The following is a 14,349-nucleotide window of genomic DNA, read 5'->3' on the forward strand; positions in this document are numbered from 1 at the left end:
CCCTGCACCTTTATAACAATTAAGGGAGAATTCGACCCTTCTCGTATAGCTGCAGGCACCAGATTAAATGTTCATTGGTGTTTAAAACGATATAACCAATCCAAATGACACTTGTTTATATAATATAGTAGTTCTTGTATAGATTTTTTTCATTTTCAACAAAAATGTAAGCATTTTACAAGGATTAGTCCACATATTACAGTTTTTATTTTTTATCTTTTTTTTTCTTTTTCTTTTATAGACCGCGCGTCTCGTTTCTTCCCCTCTCTCCCCCGTCTTCTGTTCCATTGCATGATTTGTACGTTTAAGAAACACCTTTCGATGAATAGCACGCAGCACCACACTATACGCATTACGATCGTCAGTGAGTTTAGCCAAATATCCTTCGAAATAGTGTATGATCTTCCTCCTTATTCACATCCTGCTTTTCTCTCTCATTGTCATAATAGTTGCGGTTACATATTATTTTACGATGATGCCGACGCGACGCTAATGTTATCTCATTACCGGATTAATCATTTCAACGAAAGAACAACGCGGCCGATGATGTCGACGACGAGTGTTGTTGTTCGGTCACGGGAAATCAGACGAAGCCTATCATGGATCCGGGAAAGCAAAGATAAGTGGTAGAATGTGATAATTAGTCGCAGCGTGCTCCTTTTACGTCGATTACTCTTGTTAGTAACGGTAATACGTTTCCGCGATACCCAGCGCTACTGACGCGAACCTCCTCTGCCACTACGGCCGCGCTCCTACAACGAAACAAGAAAATTCCATTAGACTCACCGACACCAATCATCGTTGATAATTTTGCTCAACGATCATCTTGTTATCATAATAATAGTATCTATCGGATAAAACTTGGACATGTACCTTTCGCTGATGCAGGTGAGGCTGATGACCATGCTGATGGTGATCTCTGGACATGTCCGAGGCGTGCCCTCTGTTTCTGTGATTGGAGGAAGAATGATGATGCTGTACGGGGTTGCTCGGGACCTTGCGCTGATCCTCCTCGGCCTGACGGCGCTCGTAATGCCCGAAATCGTCGAAGATGCTTGTAGAGTGACGATAGGTATGCAGGATACGTAGCACCGTGACGCCCTTCGCGTGAGGGACTTCCTGCGCGTCCCGCGAATTGGTCACCGGTTTGTTCTCATTGTTCTCGAGCTTAATGTGTCGCAGTTGCACATTAGGAACATCCTTCACGTATATCCAACGGACGCGAAACTGACCCTTCCACTTGTCTTGTGACCAGACACTACTGTTGCACTGGTAGTCGACGGGAGAGACCATCTGTGCCATGCCGCAAAAATGACCGGACCCATTGACAGAAAAGAACAGATAAAGGGGAGCGCCCTCGCGACTCGCCTCTCGGTAAGCCTGATCCAGCCGTTTGTTGCCGTGTTCCGTGCTGCACCAGATTTCATACTTGATGGATCGATGTATGTCATCCTCCGAATAAGATTTGATCACGAAGAACCTGGCACCAGGCGCGGTCTGATCGAAATCTATGGGATTGTAATCATTCTTCACTTTCAGTTCGTCGAGAACTGGATGCGACGGGTTGCTCTGTGAAAGTTGCTGTTGTTGCTGTTGATGCTGCTGTGATTGCTGATGCTGTTGTTGTTGTTGTTGTTGTTGTTGATGCTGGTGATGATGGTGATGATGATGGTGATGCTGCTGTTGATGTTGATGCTGCTGCTGCTGCTGCTGCTGCTGCTGCTGCGACTGTGGCGGCATGTGGATTTGCGTTTGTGGGAGCGGTGGTGTCGCTGTCGCCGCCATGGATGGTTGCCTATTCCAGCAAGGCTGAGGCGGCTGCTGCTGTTGCTGTTGCGGTCGCTGTTGCCTCTGAACAGGCGGCGGAGGTGGCGGAATCGGTGGCTGCACTTGCGGTGGTGGCGGCGCCGTAGGCGGCGGCGGCGGCGCGGAAGACTTGCCCTCGCCCCACGTCCCGATGTCCATGTTATGTTTGCCCGGCACAATCGGCGGTGGTGGCATGCCCGCTTTCTTCTTCATCCCCTGCGTGGACGAGAGCGGCGGCACCGGCTTTGCCGGCTGGCTCGCCACACTCGCCCACGTGATTTTTCTAGGTTCCTTCGGCTCAGGCTTAATTTGCTGTGCCGTAGTTTGTTGTTGCAGATGCTGTTGATCCTGTCGTGGTAATTCACCACCACCGCCGCTACCGCCACCGCCGCCGCCGCCGCCGCCGCCGCCGCCGCCGATCGACAGACCTTGCACGCTTTGCTCGATGCTCTTGATCTCGCCGGTGCCGCTCGCCGCCGGATTGGCATAGCTCTCGTTGCCGCGCGGCGGTTGATAGTAATCCTCGTACTTGGTCCTCCTCGGTGTGCCCCATGCGCTAAAGTCGCCGTTGCCGTGAAAGTAGTTGAACGGCGGCTGACCGAACGCGCTGAAACCGCCGCCGGCCGCTGACGCCGAGAACATGCCGTCCATCGCGCCGTAAGCATCGTGGCTTATTTGGCCGCCGTAACCCGAGAGAAAGGCGACCGGGTCGGTGCCGTTCGACCACGTGCCATCTCCGGCGCCGAAGGTCTGATAAGGGAACGATGTACCGGGGTAGTACGGGCTGTACGGATCGCCGGTACCGATCGGATAACTCGAGTGATGCTGAGCATTGTTGCCACCTCGCCACGAATCGAAGCCGGTGTCCTCGCCAGCGGCATGCTCCGTCTGTTGTTGCTGCTGGTGTTCCTTAGGACCATTGCTCACTGCGACCGAAACGAATACATTTATTTCATATTCAAAGATATATATGTCACGATTAGACGCGCGCAATGTAAAAGACAACAGCCAAGATATTGTTCAAAATTTTAAATTATTAATTAATATCTCATCAGCACGAATGTTTCAAAATAAGCATAACGTAGTGTACCAAAATACTATAATAAAAGAATTGGAAAATTTACAACCTTTTATCGTTATCTTCATTCAAGCGACAAATTAACAAGAGCCAAGAGTGTCATGTAACTCTATAGTCGTAACTGTACAAGATAGAAAAGTTTTTATATATTAATAGAGTGAATTATTTCGTCGATTTTTCGCTATTTAAATTATTTTTATACAAGTTTCAACATTCCAACTCCAATTTTTTTTATTATATAAATGTAAGTTCTGGAGTCCTCGGTTATTACAAACTTTGCAATCAACATATATACACACAATGTCGTTTCTCCAAGTATCCAAACAATTAACATAGAATTCTTCGCTGCTCTTATTCAAGCGCTCGCTCCTTTTCGAAGAAGTCTAGATGTAAGTCAAGTAACGGCGAAGAAAAGTCAAGTTGTTACGACGTTAGGACGAGGTGGTTGGACTCACCTTGATTGCCGGTTTGTCCTTTCATCCGCTGCATGCCGTTGCATGGAAAAACATACAAAATTTAGAGAAGGGCCGACCCAGGACGAGACGTGACAGTAGTACGGGGGCGGGAGGGCAGGCACGAGAGGAGAGAGAAGGAGGTATGTATCGGTGTCTACCGCGGAGACAGAGCGGTAACGGTCACGGCACGGCGCGTCGCGTCGCGTCGCGTCACGTCAACACAACACACTGACCTGGTTCGAGACAGCGCCTGCCAATCCGCTTGACATAACCTGCGATTCGCGCGGCTGTGTCGTCGTCGTCGTCGTCGTCGTCAGCGGGGGCGGCGTCGAACAACGACGGCGGCGGCGGCGGCGGCGGCGGCGGCGCCCGTGTCGAGAGAGGACAAGAGAGAGAGAAAGAAAGAGAGAGAGAGAGAGATAGAACTAGATTGTGTTACAGGACAAAATATAGGCGGTCGGTCGGAAACTCCGTTGCTAAACACCGGTTGCTGGAATCGCGAATCGCGCGGTTACGTCCAGCGAACGGTCGCACGGTCGCCACCTCCACCTTGGTCTTCTCCTCTTCGCGGCGGCCTGTTAAGTTATGCCAACACTCGCGGCCAAAAGTCAAAACACGGCGTGTTCCGCACGGACGATTCGTCGCCGTTCGCGATTCCGCTCTATTCCACGCGATTGTTCCCGCTGTTCCTCCTTCGCGCGCGCGCGCGCGCCCCCGACGTGGTCGCCCGTCGGCACCCTGTGAGCACAGACCTGGGGAAAAAGAGCCTGAGACCGCGCACCAAATGTCCTCGGCCCGCTCGCGGCAATCGTCGAGGAACGATTACGGCCTGCCTACGTGACCCGCTGCGAGGGAGACGCTATCACGGGCCGTCGCGACAACGGCTCGCGAACTCGGATTCCACGGCTCGGAGCCTCGGAGCAAATAACTACGGTGACGTGCACTGACCTCCCGCATTCGCTCGCAGGTGCGCCAACCCGAATCGTTCAAACTTCAAACCAATGTCACTATAAGCTCCGCTCTTCTCCGTCGCATTCGTCGGAATCGGAAATCGGAGCAGTCCGCCGTCCACCGCCGTTCGAGCTCCGTGGCTTCGTGGTCGGAATCGTTGCAACGGACGTGCAGGGTACAGGATTTGCCACTGGCAACGAAAGCTTCTTCGTTCGTTCTATAATCGCGCTTCGAGTCTCTTTTCTTTACCTTTAGCCTTCCGAGGCCTCAACGGACACTTGTACCTGTCTTATGTCAAATCTTAAAAAAAAAAAGCTGAATGCAAAAAGTTGTAGCTTAAAAAATGAACAGATTTATATAAAACCGTATGTGACAACCTTTAGTATCGTAAATCTGTCATGGCTGCTCCTACATATAGGACGCGACAAAAGGCGACGCGGTAGCCAATAGATGTTTCGCTCTTATGGAAAAGTTGTAAGCTGATTGGCTATAGCGTCCTATGTGTCCTACGTGCAGGAGCCATTGGTCCAGGCTAAAAATACCAAGATATTCCGTCCCGCATGCGCGGAAAATCGCTATACAAATACCGAAAACCGATCGGAGTCGGAGGGTCGGAGTAAAACTAACCGAACGGAAAACAATTCTGTGTAAATTTCATTTCGTTGAGAGTTCATATATATACAAATATAATATATAATAAATAAAAATTATATTTCGCGAGATCAATGCATGTCTGTAATAATATATAATGTAATAACTTTATTGATTTTATTAATCGCAATATACGTTGGACAAGATTACAATTCCAAATACTATGGCCACAGAGAAAACGCAACTATATATCGTTAAAGTAAATCATCGATTCAGATAAGATGCTCAGATAAGCATAGATAATTTTCACGATATCGCATGCGACAAAAATAAATTGTTTCGTAAACACTTCATTAATACTGAGAAAGGAAACTAACAATAAGTTAGATCGATGCGCATTTCGACGAATATAACTCGTGCTACATTTCTACATTTATATTATATGAAAATTAATCCAATTTATTAGAGTTTCGCAAATTGCTGTATATACATTAACAATAACATATACATATATATATATTGTCAAACCTAATACAATACATACACGTTCTTTTAAAGCCAGATTTACTTTTAATGCAGCAAAGACAATCGATCGTCATTTTCAATGCATTTCGCGCGTCATCTGTCTATCTACTAGCGTTAGAAACTCACGCACACCTATCCTGTATTATATACGTCCTTCATCTCTATCTTGACAACTAATCTTACAAGACTGTGATAAAAAGACTTTGGTTATACTTTCTTACAGCAAGAATACAGGATTCTGGTTAAAAAACATTGCCTCTTCCAGCAAAACAAACACATCTCTGAAATATCTTTCTTTCCTTCCTCCCTCTTTTTCAATCGATAGCTCAGTTTCTGGTTAACCAGGAGAAGGTTTTCAAAATAAAATACGCTATAGTCGCAATATACAAGATCCTGTCTCTCTGCTGACGATGCAGCATGTCTAATTCGAGCGCCATCACTCTGCGATTCAATTTACCTACTTGACGACGTAAGTGTTGAACTTCTTCACTGGGTGGCAGAGATACATCGAGAGCATTGTAAGAGGGAGTTGGTTCTCTGCATAATAAGAATGCAAAAAGTAAAAAATGAAATATTCAACAAAATTTCTTTAAAATATGTAAAAGTTTTATACCTGACATGTTTCACTATCTGCGTTTCTGTATTGTATGTCCTGGGTCTGACATTCACCGGATTTACAATTTCGTCGACATGTGACAGAAGCTCTTCTTCATCCACCGCTGGGAAGTAATGATTGTCCAGAGTCAAAATTCTTGGAGGAGTCTGTCGATGAAAGTAAACATTTAATAACAAATATTGTCATTTCACAGTTCCCTCGATACATTACATTAGTACATTACCTGTACTCTGACTATAGCAGGCTCGGTACGCATAACAGCATTTTCTAAAACAATTTCTGGTGGTGGCGCCTTGGTACCAACATGCTGTTCTTGTCCTGTAATAATAATTTTTAGATTATTACAAAATATTGTTACAAAAAAAAAAAAATACATTGAAATTGTATATTCTTGTAATATAAAAATATATAATAGATACAATCATTTAAGATAGAATCTTACCGACGACAAGAATCCTTTCTGGCACATGCATTTCAAGCTTCTCCGTACCAGACATCTGATTCCACGTCGTATTTGTAACGGCACTATCTTGCTCTCCGTAATCCCCGTTTACGCGAATGCTTTTAGGGACTCGCATCTGCTTATTAATATCCACACTAAAGTCTGGATAATAAATACTGTCTACTTCTCCATTAAAATGTGTTGGACTGTGCGTCTTCGACATTATAACTGAAAATATATTTTTATTATATAAAAATGACTGCTACATATAGACTAAAGTACTATAACATTGCAAAGATGTTTTGTCACTTGTATAAAAAAACGTTTGTATCACGAATATTCAACAAAATGCGAATATACATCTAAATCTCAATTTTTATGCAATTGACCGATAAAAAATGTGCAAACTATGAAATGTACCAATGTAAGAGCATCAATGACTTTCATCAATATTGATATGATGACACCTACTTTCAATGAGCAAAAGAATAGTGCTTTACAGAGGTCATTTAATTATAACAAAATAGACATATTTTTTTTATCGATGATAATAACATAGAGACACAATCGACACGAGATGCAGAAATTAGTTTTTCATGTATTTCTTTTTCTTCTCTTTTTTATCACTCACTCATCCATGATGAATGTTAGTTGTATGGTTATACGAATCATTCTCGAATTTCGAAGTTCTCTTCGATTAGAAACTTTATCGTCGATAAAAAGACAATCACGAATTAATGCAGGATCTTAAACGATGAACTCAAGACTGATCAGAAGTATCACTACGCGAATATTCCAAAGTAAGAGAATATTTACCCTCTCGCGTCTCGCTGTCCGTTAAACATAAAACCACCGCTCCGAAGTTCGTTACGAGATCAGTTTGACGGATTGAAATTCAAGCATGAAATATAATCACAGTACAATATAGTCAGGCAACTCTCTGTCGGTGACTTGATGAAATTTAACGTGTAACGCGCGTGCGCGAAAAGAAAAAAGCGTCATTTAAACATCAAAGATATCTCAACTTCTATTCAAAAAAATAATTAATAATGTAGTACAAGTTGAAAAGCTTATTCAAGGAATAAATTATTCGTACAATAAAAAGAAACCAATATATGTTTTCTTTCTTTCAACAATATGCCGTTTATTATACTCAATTTGTACAAGATGTTTTAAACCAAATTCTTCTTATATATATAAAGTTGTAATACTAATTTGTATATATTCATAACAAAATGTGATTTTTTTTTAATATCTTGTAAATTGATGATTAATTGGATATAATCGATGTTATTTAATCATTACATTATTGGTTGACAAATTCATCTGCAAAAATCGAAATTCACACATACATAAACTAATTATTGTATTTTAGTTTGAAGCTAAATTTTATCCAGAAAGAAGCTCTTTAGAATTGTTAGATATATAATTGTTGCACAAATAACAATATCGTTATATTTAGCGAAAATATATAGGAACAATAGTAATTAGAAAATCACTAAAGATAAAATTAATTTCGTGTAATATTGGCACACAATACAATAATAACAAGATAATAACAAATATATAAACAATAAATAACAATATAATAGTAAAGAAAATTAAATATAGATTTTACATTATTTCAATTCACAACTAGAGATAGACTTGATCACAATTGCCATAATCATCAGGTAAATGATATTGCTGCAGATGCAAAAAAAAATTAAGTTTGGGAGATTTATATTGAAAGTATTCGCTAATTCGATCTATTGTAATTACTTTTAAAATTATGATATTATGAGAAAAGAAAAATCATAAATAATCAATTCTTGTGCAAAATAAATCATTAGAATAAAGAAATATGAATGATGGTGTGCTGATCACGCGAATGAAGACATACACTGTTACTAAGGTTTTTCTTCCATTATAAGAATTATTTATAATACAAGAAAAACATTTGTGTAACTTTTCAGTTTTGAGATAATCTAACATAACTGTGGTAATAACTCTGAAACTTTTAAGATAGATACTTCAATACATGAAAAATACTTATCTTTCATATATATCAGTTTGTTTCATAATATCTATTTTATAAGCTGTTATTCAACTATGTAATATCACATCTAAATACTTGAAAAGCATTCTGCATTTTTTTGAAACTTGAATAAATTAGCAATATCTTAATTATGGTTCAGTTTGTACCGGTACAATTACACCAATGTGTAATGCACATTATGAATTAATTTAACAGTTTGTAATAAATCTGTTTCTTGACAAAGGCCAGCTTTTCCTGTGATAATTGATAATTATCAATTTGCATAGTAAGAATGTAAATAGCCCCTCCAGTTGAAGGATTTATTCTATCGCACAAATTATATAATGCCACTATTGCTTTTGTATTAATATTCAAAATATCGCGAATTATCTGAAACAAATATTTATTTGTTATAAGTTAAATGGCATATGCAGAATTTACATTCAAAATATACTTACTCACCACAACCTTTTTTGCTGGGAACCATTCTTACAATATGTTAATGATCTCACCAGCATTGCCTCCAAAATTTTCTGCATTCAAGCACAGGGGATTAGCATTTAAAGCATTACTGCTTGCATATGCCAGTGCTATGGCTAGAGAATCCATTGTAGTTGTTTCATTTGAAAATAATAAAATGATCAAAGGTATCTTTCTACTTGCTCTCGACATCACTTTGTTTATTGCGTATGAAACATTATTCCAAATATCTGACTCTTGATTATAATATACAGCTTTAATATTCTCAACAAATTTAAATAATACTGAGGTATGACTATTTATGGGTTGCATAGTATTTTTTTCCATTACATATAAAATTATTCCTATAATTACACTGCAAATGATAATTACTGCTAATATATTAACAATAAGAGATATCAATGAACAGAAAAATCTTTTTTTTTCTTGTTCCAACTTAGATGACTGACAATGAGAACTTTTTCTCAATTCTGTTTTTGCAAGAGTTGTTAATTTTATGGATCTTTGATGTTTAGATACAGATGGTGTATATAGCACAGATATAGTATAGATCTGAAAAATGACAATGTAATTTATCTATTTTACAAGCAGACCTAGTTATACAATCCTAATCCAGCAATCAATATATCAGTATTAGTCAAATATATCAATATATCAATAATCAAACGTAAATCAAACATAATCTAATCTTATAGTATCAAATATACACCTTAGCCAGAATTTGCTTATTAATTACAGTACTGTTATCAGGATAAACATATTGTAAAGATAAACGTCGCATGTATGATTCGAGTGGTGTACGACGTTTCGGTCGATACCTAAAGTTGACGAAATCATTTCTGTAAATGATAAGTATAATTAAAAAAGCAATTAATTAACAAAATGTAGTGAATAATGCACGAAAGAGAGAAACTCAAAGGATTATATACAAATATATATATAATCTATACGAGCAATGTAAAGTTCTGTGACGATCGAAGTTTTCTCCTCCGCATTTTTTTTTCATTTTTAATGCTGAATAACGTTATCGTTGTTTCTAACAAAATAAAAATACCTCGGAAGAAGAACCTTATTGCTATCCATTCTACACCGTTCCGGCCAATTCCAAGAACCGGTGAGATATTCTATCCCTTTTTTTTCTCTTATCGTCACGCAAAAATAAACGTAACATATCATCAGCGACAATTCCGCGAACTTTCAAATCCCGGTTACAAGTCATAAATCAAAATCTTGAAGATTACGAGACGCATTCAGAAATCCTACCCATGGGGTAAAAAAGTAACGTTTAATTGACTAATCAGAATAAAGAAATCTTTGATCCTTTTCTTCCGATTGGTCAATTAAATACTGCTCTACACAGATAGAATTTTCGAACATATCTATGCGCGAACGTCTTCTACGCTAGGGACTAACCGCTAAGGATTTTCAAGAGTGACAGATATACGTAAGGGCTATCCTTAGAACATATATAAATGGAAGGGGAATGCCTTTGTTTGCCGATAGAAAAACATGTCGGAAGGAAGTGAGAAAGAAAATCATAGTTGCCTCTCTCTTGTGAGTTACTCTGCTCAAAAGTGCGCATGCGCGGCCATGTGTGTGTACACAAAAGTATGTATACTACAGACACGATGCTTGTGTGTGTAGTTACTCACAAGAGAGAGGCAACTACGATTTCTTTCTCACTTCCTTCCGACATTTTTCAGCCTGCTATTCCCCTTCCATTTATATATGTTCTAAGGGGCTATCACGCACAAATTGACATAAGCTGCGATCTGGAAGACGTTTTAAATATTTCGAAGCATTGCATTAACCAATCAGGATAAAGAAATTTTTAATATTTTTATCCTGATTGGTCAATCAAACATTTCGAAGCATCTCTAGCGTTTTTCTGACCGCAGCTCAAGTCATATCGAACCTCGAACCGCGAAATATCGCGGTTGATACATCACGAGATTTATCTCCCGCCAAAAGCACTCATCAAACTATCGCAACGTGAAATGGCATTTGCGTGTTTCTGTTGACAAACGTGGTTTGCATGGATTTGCAGCAATAATAATGGACGATTCGCAGCGTAAGTAATTTACCGATCATTACGCGAAATTGTAATACAATTCTGTGACCATATATTTATAACAGGTTATTGTATATTTGTAAACACTACTGCACATTTTCTACCTATCTTTTGTTTATATTTAGTATACGCATAATTGATAATTCAATAAACATTGATTTATATACGATTGTTAACAAAATTAATCATATAGAATGAATAGTAGGATAAATTGCATCATATTATTTATAAATACTTTTAAATAGTATTGCACATTTTTATTCTTTGCTAAACAATGTTTTAGCATCTGTGTCTGGCAGGGCCAGGCGTCAGAAGATTGATAAGACTGGCAGACTCTCAGCTTTGGAAAGATTGAAGGAGAGTCGAAGCAGTGGAAAACGCAAGTATGAGGCTGAAGAGATAGAAAATATATATGATATAGTGGATGAGAAAGAATACAGCAGTACTGTTCTGAAACGTCAGCGGGACGATTGGATAGTCGACGATGGTATAACATTTTTTCATATTTTATAGAGAAAATATAAAATGTTTATAAGTAAAGCAGAGGTTATATTAAACAGAGATTTGTTTGGAAAACATCTTGAAAAAAATAATTTTAATCTGTGGTGCATAGAAATTAAAGTATTCAAGCATTGAATTTTAATTAAAATTTAATTGTAGGAGAAAGTGGATACATTGAAGATGGAAGGGAGATTTTTGACGATGATCTGGATGAAGATAGTATTCAAGAAGCGAAAAAACAGAGACATAATATGGCAGGTCCTAGAAAGAAAAGAAAGGAAGAAACTGGGAAAAAAGGAGATATTCAAAGTATGATTAGAAATATGCCTTCTAAGAGAGACATTGACACAGTGACTAAAGATGATGATATTTTGGGAGAGTTACTTAGTGAAATCTCTGCAAGTAAGAAGACAACAAATAGTCCTAAACCAGCAAGCAATAATAAAAATAAATTTTGTCATACAGTTCATTCGGATATTACGTAAGTTGATAGATTGTATTTTCATTGTATATATATTATATTATGTTATTATTAGTTTACAGAATTTTTAACTTTGAATGGTAAATTGATTGCAGGCCAAATTATCAGTTTTTATCCATAAACCAAGAAATGGATGATAAGAGGACATCTGAAAAGCCAGAAGAGCAAAACTTGATGGAACCAGCGGAATCTAATAATATTGCACAAAGTGCAAGTCAAATAATTGAGGATATAGATGACACTGTGATATTTGATGCACCACAAAAAAAGAGTGTGAATAAATCAGCAGAGTCGAATAATTGTTTGAAAGAAGAAAAAAATTCAAAGTCAGAACAACAAGATGTTAGAAAATCAGCAGAATCTAATAATACTGCGCAAGTTAGCGCAAGTCAGATAATTGAAGATGAAGATACTGCCGTGATGGATGTTAATGAATGTGTCAACGATGTGAGTTCTATTGGGTTGAACGGAAAGTTTGTGCTGTTTTTTGCTAACAGATGAAGAGTGAAAAAACAGCACAAACTTTTCGTTCAACCAATTTTTTTCATCATTTTTCTTACTATATATTTCTATGAGAGCAAAATTTTACATGTGAAATACATTGCAGCTATCTACTATAGATTTTGATGATGAAAGCATGGATATTGATTTTTCATTGCCGGCGAATAAAAGTGTTTTACCTCAAAAGAATGAAACCGACATACAGACTACTACATATAAAACTTCTGTTAAAAGTATGAAAATTGGTAATACCATTGATCTGATGGAATTGGCGCCACAGTTGGTTAAGACAAAAGATGAGGAAGAAGTATTTAGATTCTATTATTTGGATGCGTACGAAAATCCATACAAAAATCCTGGAACCGTGTATCTTTTCGGCAAAACCTATATACCAAATCATGATGTATATTGTTCGTGTTGCATCATGGTGCATTGTATACCAAGGAGAATATATCTCTTACCTAGAAAATATGTATGCATATAATTTTTCATTAGCTTTTACTTAGGCTATTATTTGATTCAAATATTCTAATATTGTTATCTCAATTATTACTAATTATTAGATAGTTTCTTCTTTTTTTTATGGACCTGACTTACAGATAAAGACATCAAGAAACAACGAATCGCAATTAACTACTATGGAAGACGTATATAAGGAATTTGATGAATATGCCAATAAGATGCGTATAATGGAATTCAATTGCAAAGAGACAAAGAAACATTATTCCTTCGAGAAGGAGGGGACTCCGAGAACTTCTGACTATTTGGAAATTAGATATAACGCCCGCTATCCAGCGATCAATGCCGATTATTCGGGTCCGGCAATAGAACGCGTCTTCGGCACAACAGTAAATGCATTAGAGCTGTTACTTATAGAACGAAAGATTAAAGGACCTTGCTGGTTAGATATTAAGAATATATCACACACTGTGGGACGATTCGCCTGGTGTTCGCAAATAGTAAGTAAACGCGTATTTATCATATTGTATAGTAAAGGAAATTTTCGAATACAGTTTCTATTGTACGATGCAACAGGTGGTTACCTCAGACATGAACAATATATCACTATGTCCCCAAGAGAAATCTAAACCACCAATGGTGATAGCGACCTTGAATGTGAGGATGTCCTTGAATGCAAAGTTGCAGAATGAAGTGGTGATGGTTGTTGTATTGATTCATCACAAGTACAATGTCGACAAGGAACCACCAAGACCCCCTTATGAGCGCCAATTTTGCTGTATGTTCATTTTTACATCATTTACTGATCGTTTCCATTGTCATTAACAATTATCATCGATATTTGGAAACATCAACATTATTTTAATTAAGAAAGAAATAGCAAAAAATACTTTAATTGTGATTTAGAGATACTCTTTCTTTTCATTAATGTTTAAATCCCAGGATATTTCTCGATTTGTCTATCAAGATATTAATGAAAATCTTACGAGTGATTTGCAATTTTTTACAGTTGTCACACATCCGCGAGAGACTCCATGGCCGCGACAAATTCGGGACGCTTTCTTAAAGGTCGCGAATACTGAAGTAATAAAATGCGAAACCGAAAGTGAATTATTTGAGGAGCTGTTAACTTTAATGCAGAAAGTAGATCCGGATTTAATAATAGGCTATGACTGCGCATTTCAATTTGACGTCTTGATGCAGAGAATGTTTGCATTAAAAGTGTCAAGTTGGAACAGAATGGGAAGATTGAAATCAACAACTCCTCCTCTACTTAGAGTAAATATGTACTTTTTTTAAGCCGAAGTTAATATTAGACATAAATTAATATCAGATGACGAATGTAGTAAGAAAACTAATTCAACTAATATCTCTA

General features: G+C 38.3%; 3 protein-coding genes and 1 pseudogene across 7 annotated transcripts in view; 1 reads left to right on the top strand and 3 right to left on the bottom strand.

The window, feature by feature from the left end:
* Nucleotides 1-111: 111 nt before the first annotated feature.
* On the bottom strand, nucleotides 112-4,335 carry LOC115245169 (YTH domain-containing family protein 3-like). 5 transcript variants are annotated; one of them, XM_029823323.1, is made up of 4 exons: nucleotides 4,288-4,335; nucleotides 3,340-3,367; nucleotides 874-2,732; nucleotides 112-752 (listed from the first exon to the last, which is right to left on the bottom strand). In XM_029823323.1, exons 1-4 carry the CDS (start codon nucleotides 4,294-4,296, stop codon nucleotides 714-716), a joined length of 1,935 nt encoding a protein of 644 aa, XP_029679183.1. In that variant the 5' UTR covers nucleotides 4,297-4,335; the 3' UTR covers nucleotides 112-713. The 5 variants fall into 5 exon arrangements, with proteins under 5 accessions (XP_029679183.1, XP_029679184.1, XP_029679185.1 ...); XM_029823324.1 differs by lacking the exon at nucleotides 4,288-4,335 and adding an exon at nucleotides 4,092-4,278; XM_029823325.1 differs by lacking the exon at nucleotides 4,288-4,335 and adding an exon at nucleotides 3,779-4,278.
* A 696-nt stretch (nucleotides 4,336-5,031) lies between these two features.
* On the bottom strand, nucleotides 5,032-7,325 carry LOC115245174 (transport and Golgi organization protein 11). Its single transcript, XM_029823333.1, has 5 exons — nucleotides 7,096-7,325; nucleotides 6,465-6,692; nucleotides 6,246-6,340; nucleotides 6,020-6,168; nucleotides 5,032-5,943 (listed from the first exon to the last, which is right to left on the bottom strand). The coding sequence occupies exons 1-5, from the start codon at nucleotides 7,097-7,099 to the stop codon at nucleotides 5,733-5,735; spliced, it is 687 nt and encodes a 228-aa protein (XP_029679193.1). The 5' UTR covers nucleotides 7,100-7,325; the 3' UTR covers nucleotides 5,032-5,732.
* A 577-nt stretch (nucleotides 7,326-7,902) lies between these two features.
* On the bottom strand, nucleotides 7,903-10,416 carry LOC115245187 (annotated as a pseudogene).
* Nucleotides 10,417-10,703: 287 nt separating this feature from the next.
* LOC115245185 (DNA polymerase alpha catalytic subunit) overlaps nucleotides 10,704-14,349 on the top strand; it is a 7,541-nt gene continuing 3,895 nt past the window's right edge. The window contains exons 1-8 of the mRNA XM_029823351.1: nucleotides 10,704-11,032; nucleotides 11,316-11,519; nucleotides 11,693-12,014; nucleotides 12,110-12,461; nucleotides 12,622-12,987; nucleotides 13,115-13,474; nucleotides 13,551-13,752; nucleotides 13,984-14,253. Coding sequence (XP_029679211.1) covers nucleotides 11,017-11,032; nucleotides 11,316-11,519; nucleotides 11,693-12,014; nucleotides 12,110-12,461; nucleotides 12,622-12,987; nucleotides 13,115-13,474; nucleotides 13,551-13,752; nucleotides 13,984-14,253 — 2,092 coding nt within the window. The 5' untranslated portion in view covers nucleotides 10,704-11,016. The remainder of the gene's footprint in view (nucleotides 11,033-11,315; nucleotides 11,520-11,692; nucleotides 12,015-12,109; nucleotides 12,462-12,621; nucleotides 12,988-13,114; nucleotides 13,475-13,550; nucleotides 13,753-13,983; nucleotides 14,254-14,349) is intronic.

Source organism: Formica exsecta, unplaced genomic scaffold (genome assembly GCF_003651465.1).
Source record: "Formica exsecta isolate Colony F162 unplaced genomic scaffold, ASM365146v1 scaffold928, whole genome shotgun sequence".
In the NCBI taxonomy this organism is placed as follows: Eukaryota; Metazoa; Arthropoda; class Insecta; order Hymenoptera; family Formicidae; genus Formica; species Formica exsecta.

Coding starts and splice junctions, on each gene's coding strand:
- LOC115245169 (XM_029823322.1), bottom strand. CDS start 3,608: ATGTCAAGCGGATTGGCAGGCGCTGTCTCGAACCAG. Junction 2,733..3,339: donor AGGACAAACCGGCAATCAAG/GTGAGTCCAACC, acceptor TTTCGGTCGCAG/TGAGCAATGGTCCTAAGGAA. Junction 753..873: donor CTCACCTGCATCAGCGAAAG/GTACATGTCCAA, acceptor GTTTCGTTGTAG/GAGCGCGGCCGTAGTGGCAG.
- LOC115245174 (XM_029823333.1), bottom strand. Junction 6,341..6,464: donor AGAAAGGATTCTTGTCGTCG/GTAAGATTCTAT, acceptor TTATTATTACAG/GACAAGAACAGCATGTTGGT. Junction 6,169..6,245: donor CTGCTATAGTCAGAGTACAG/GTAATGTACTAA, acceptor TTTCATCGACAG/ACTCCTCCAAGAATTTTGAC.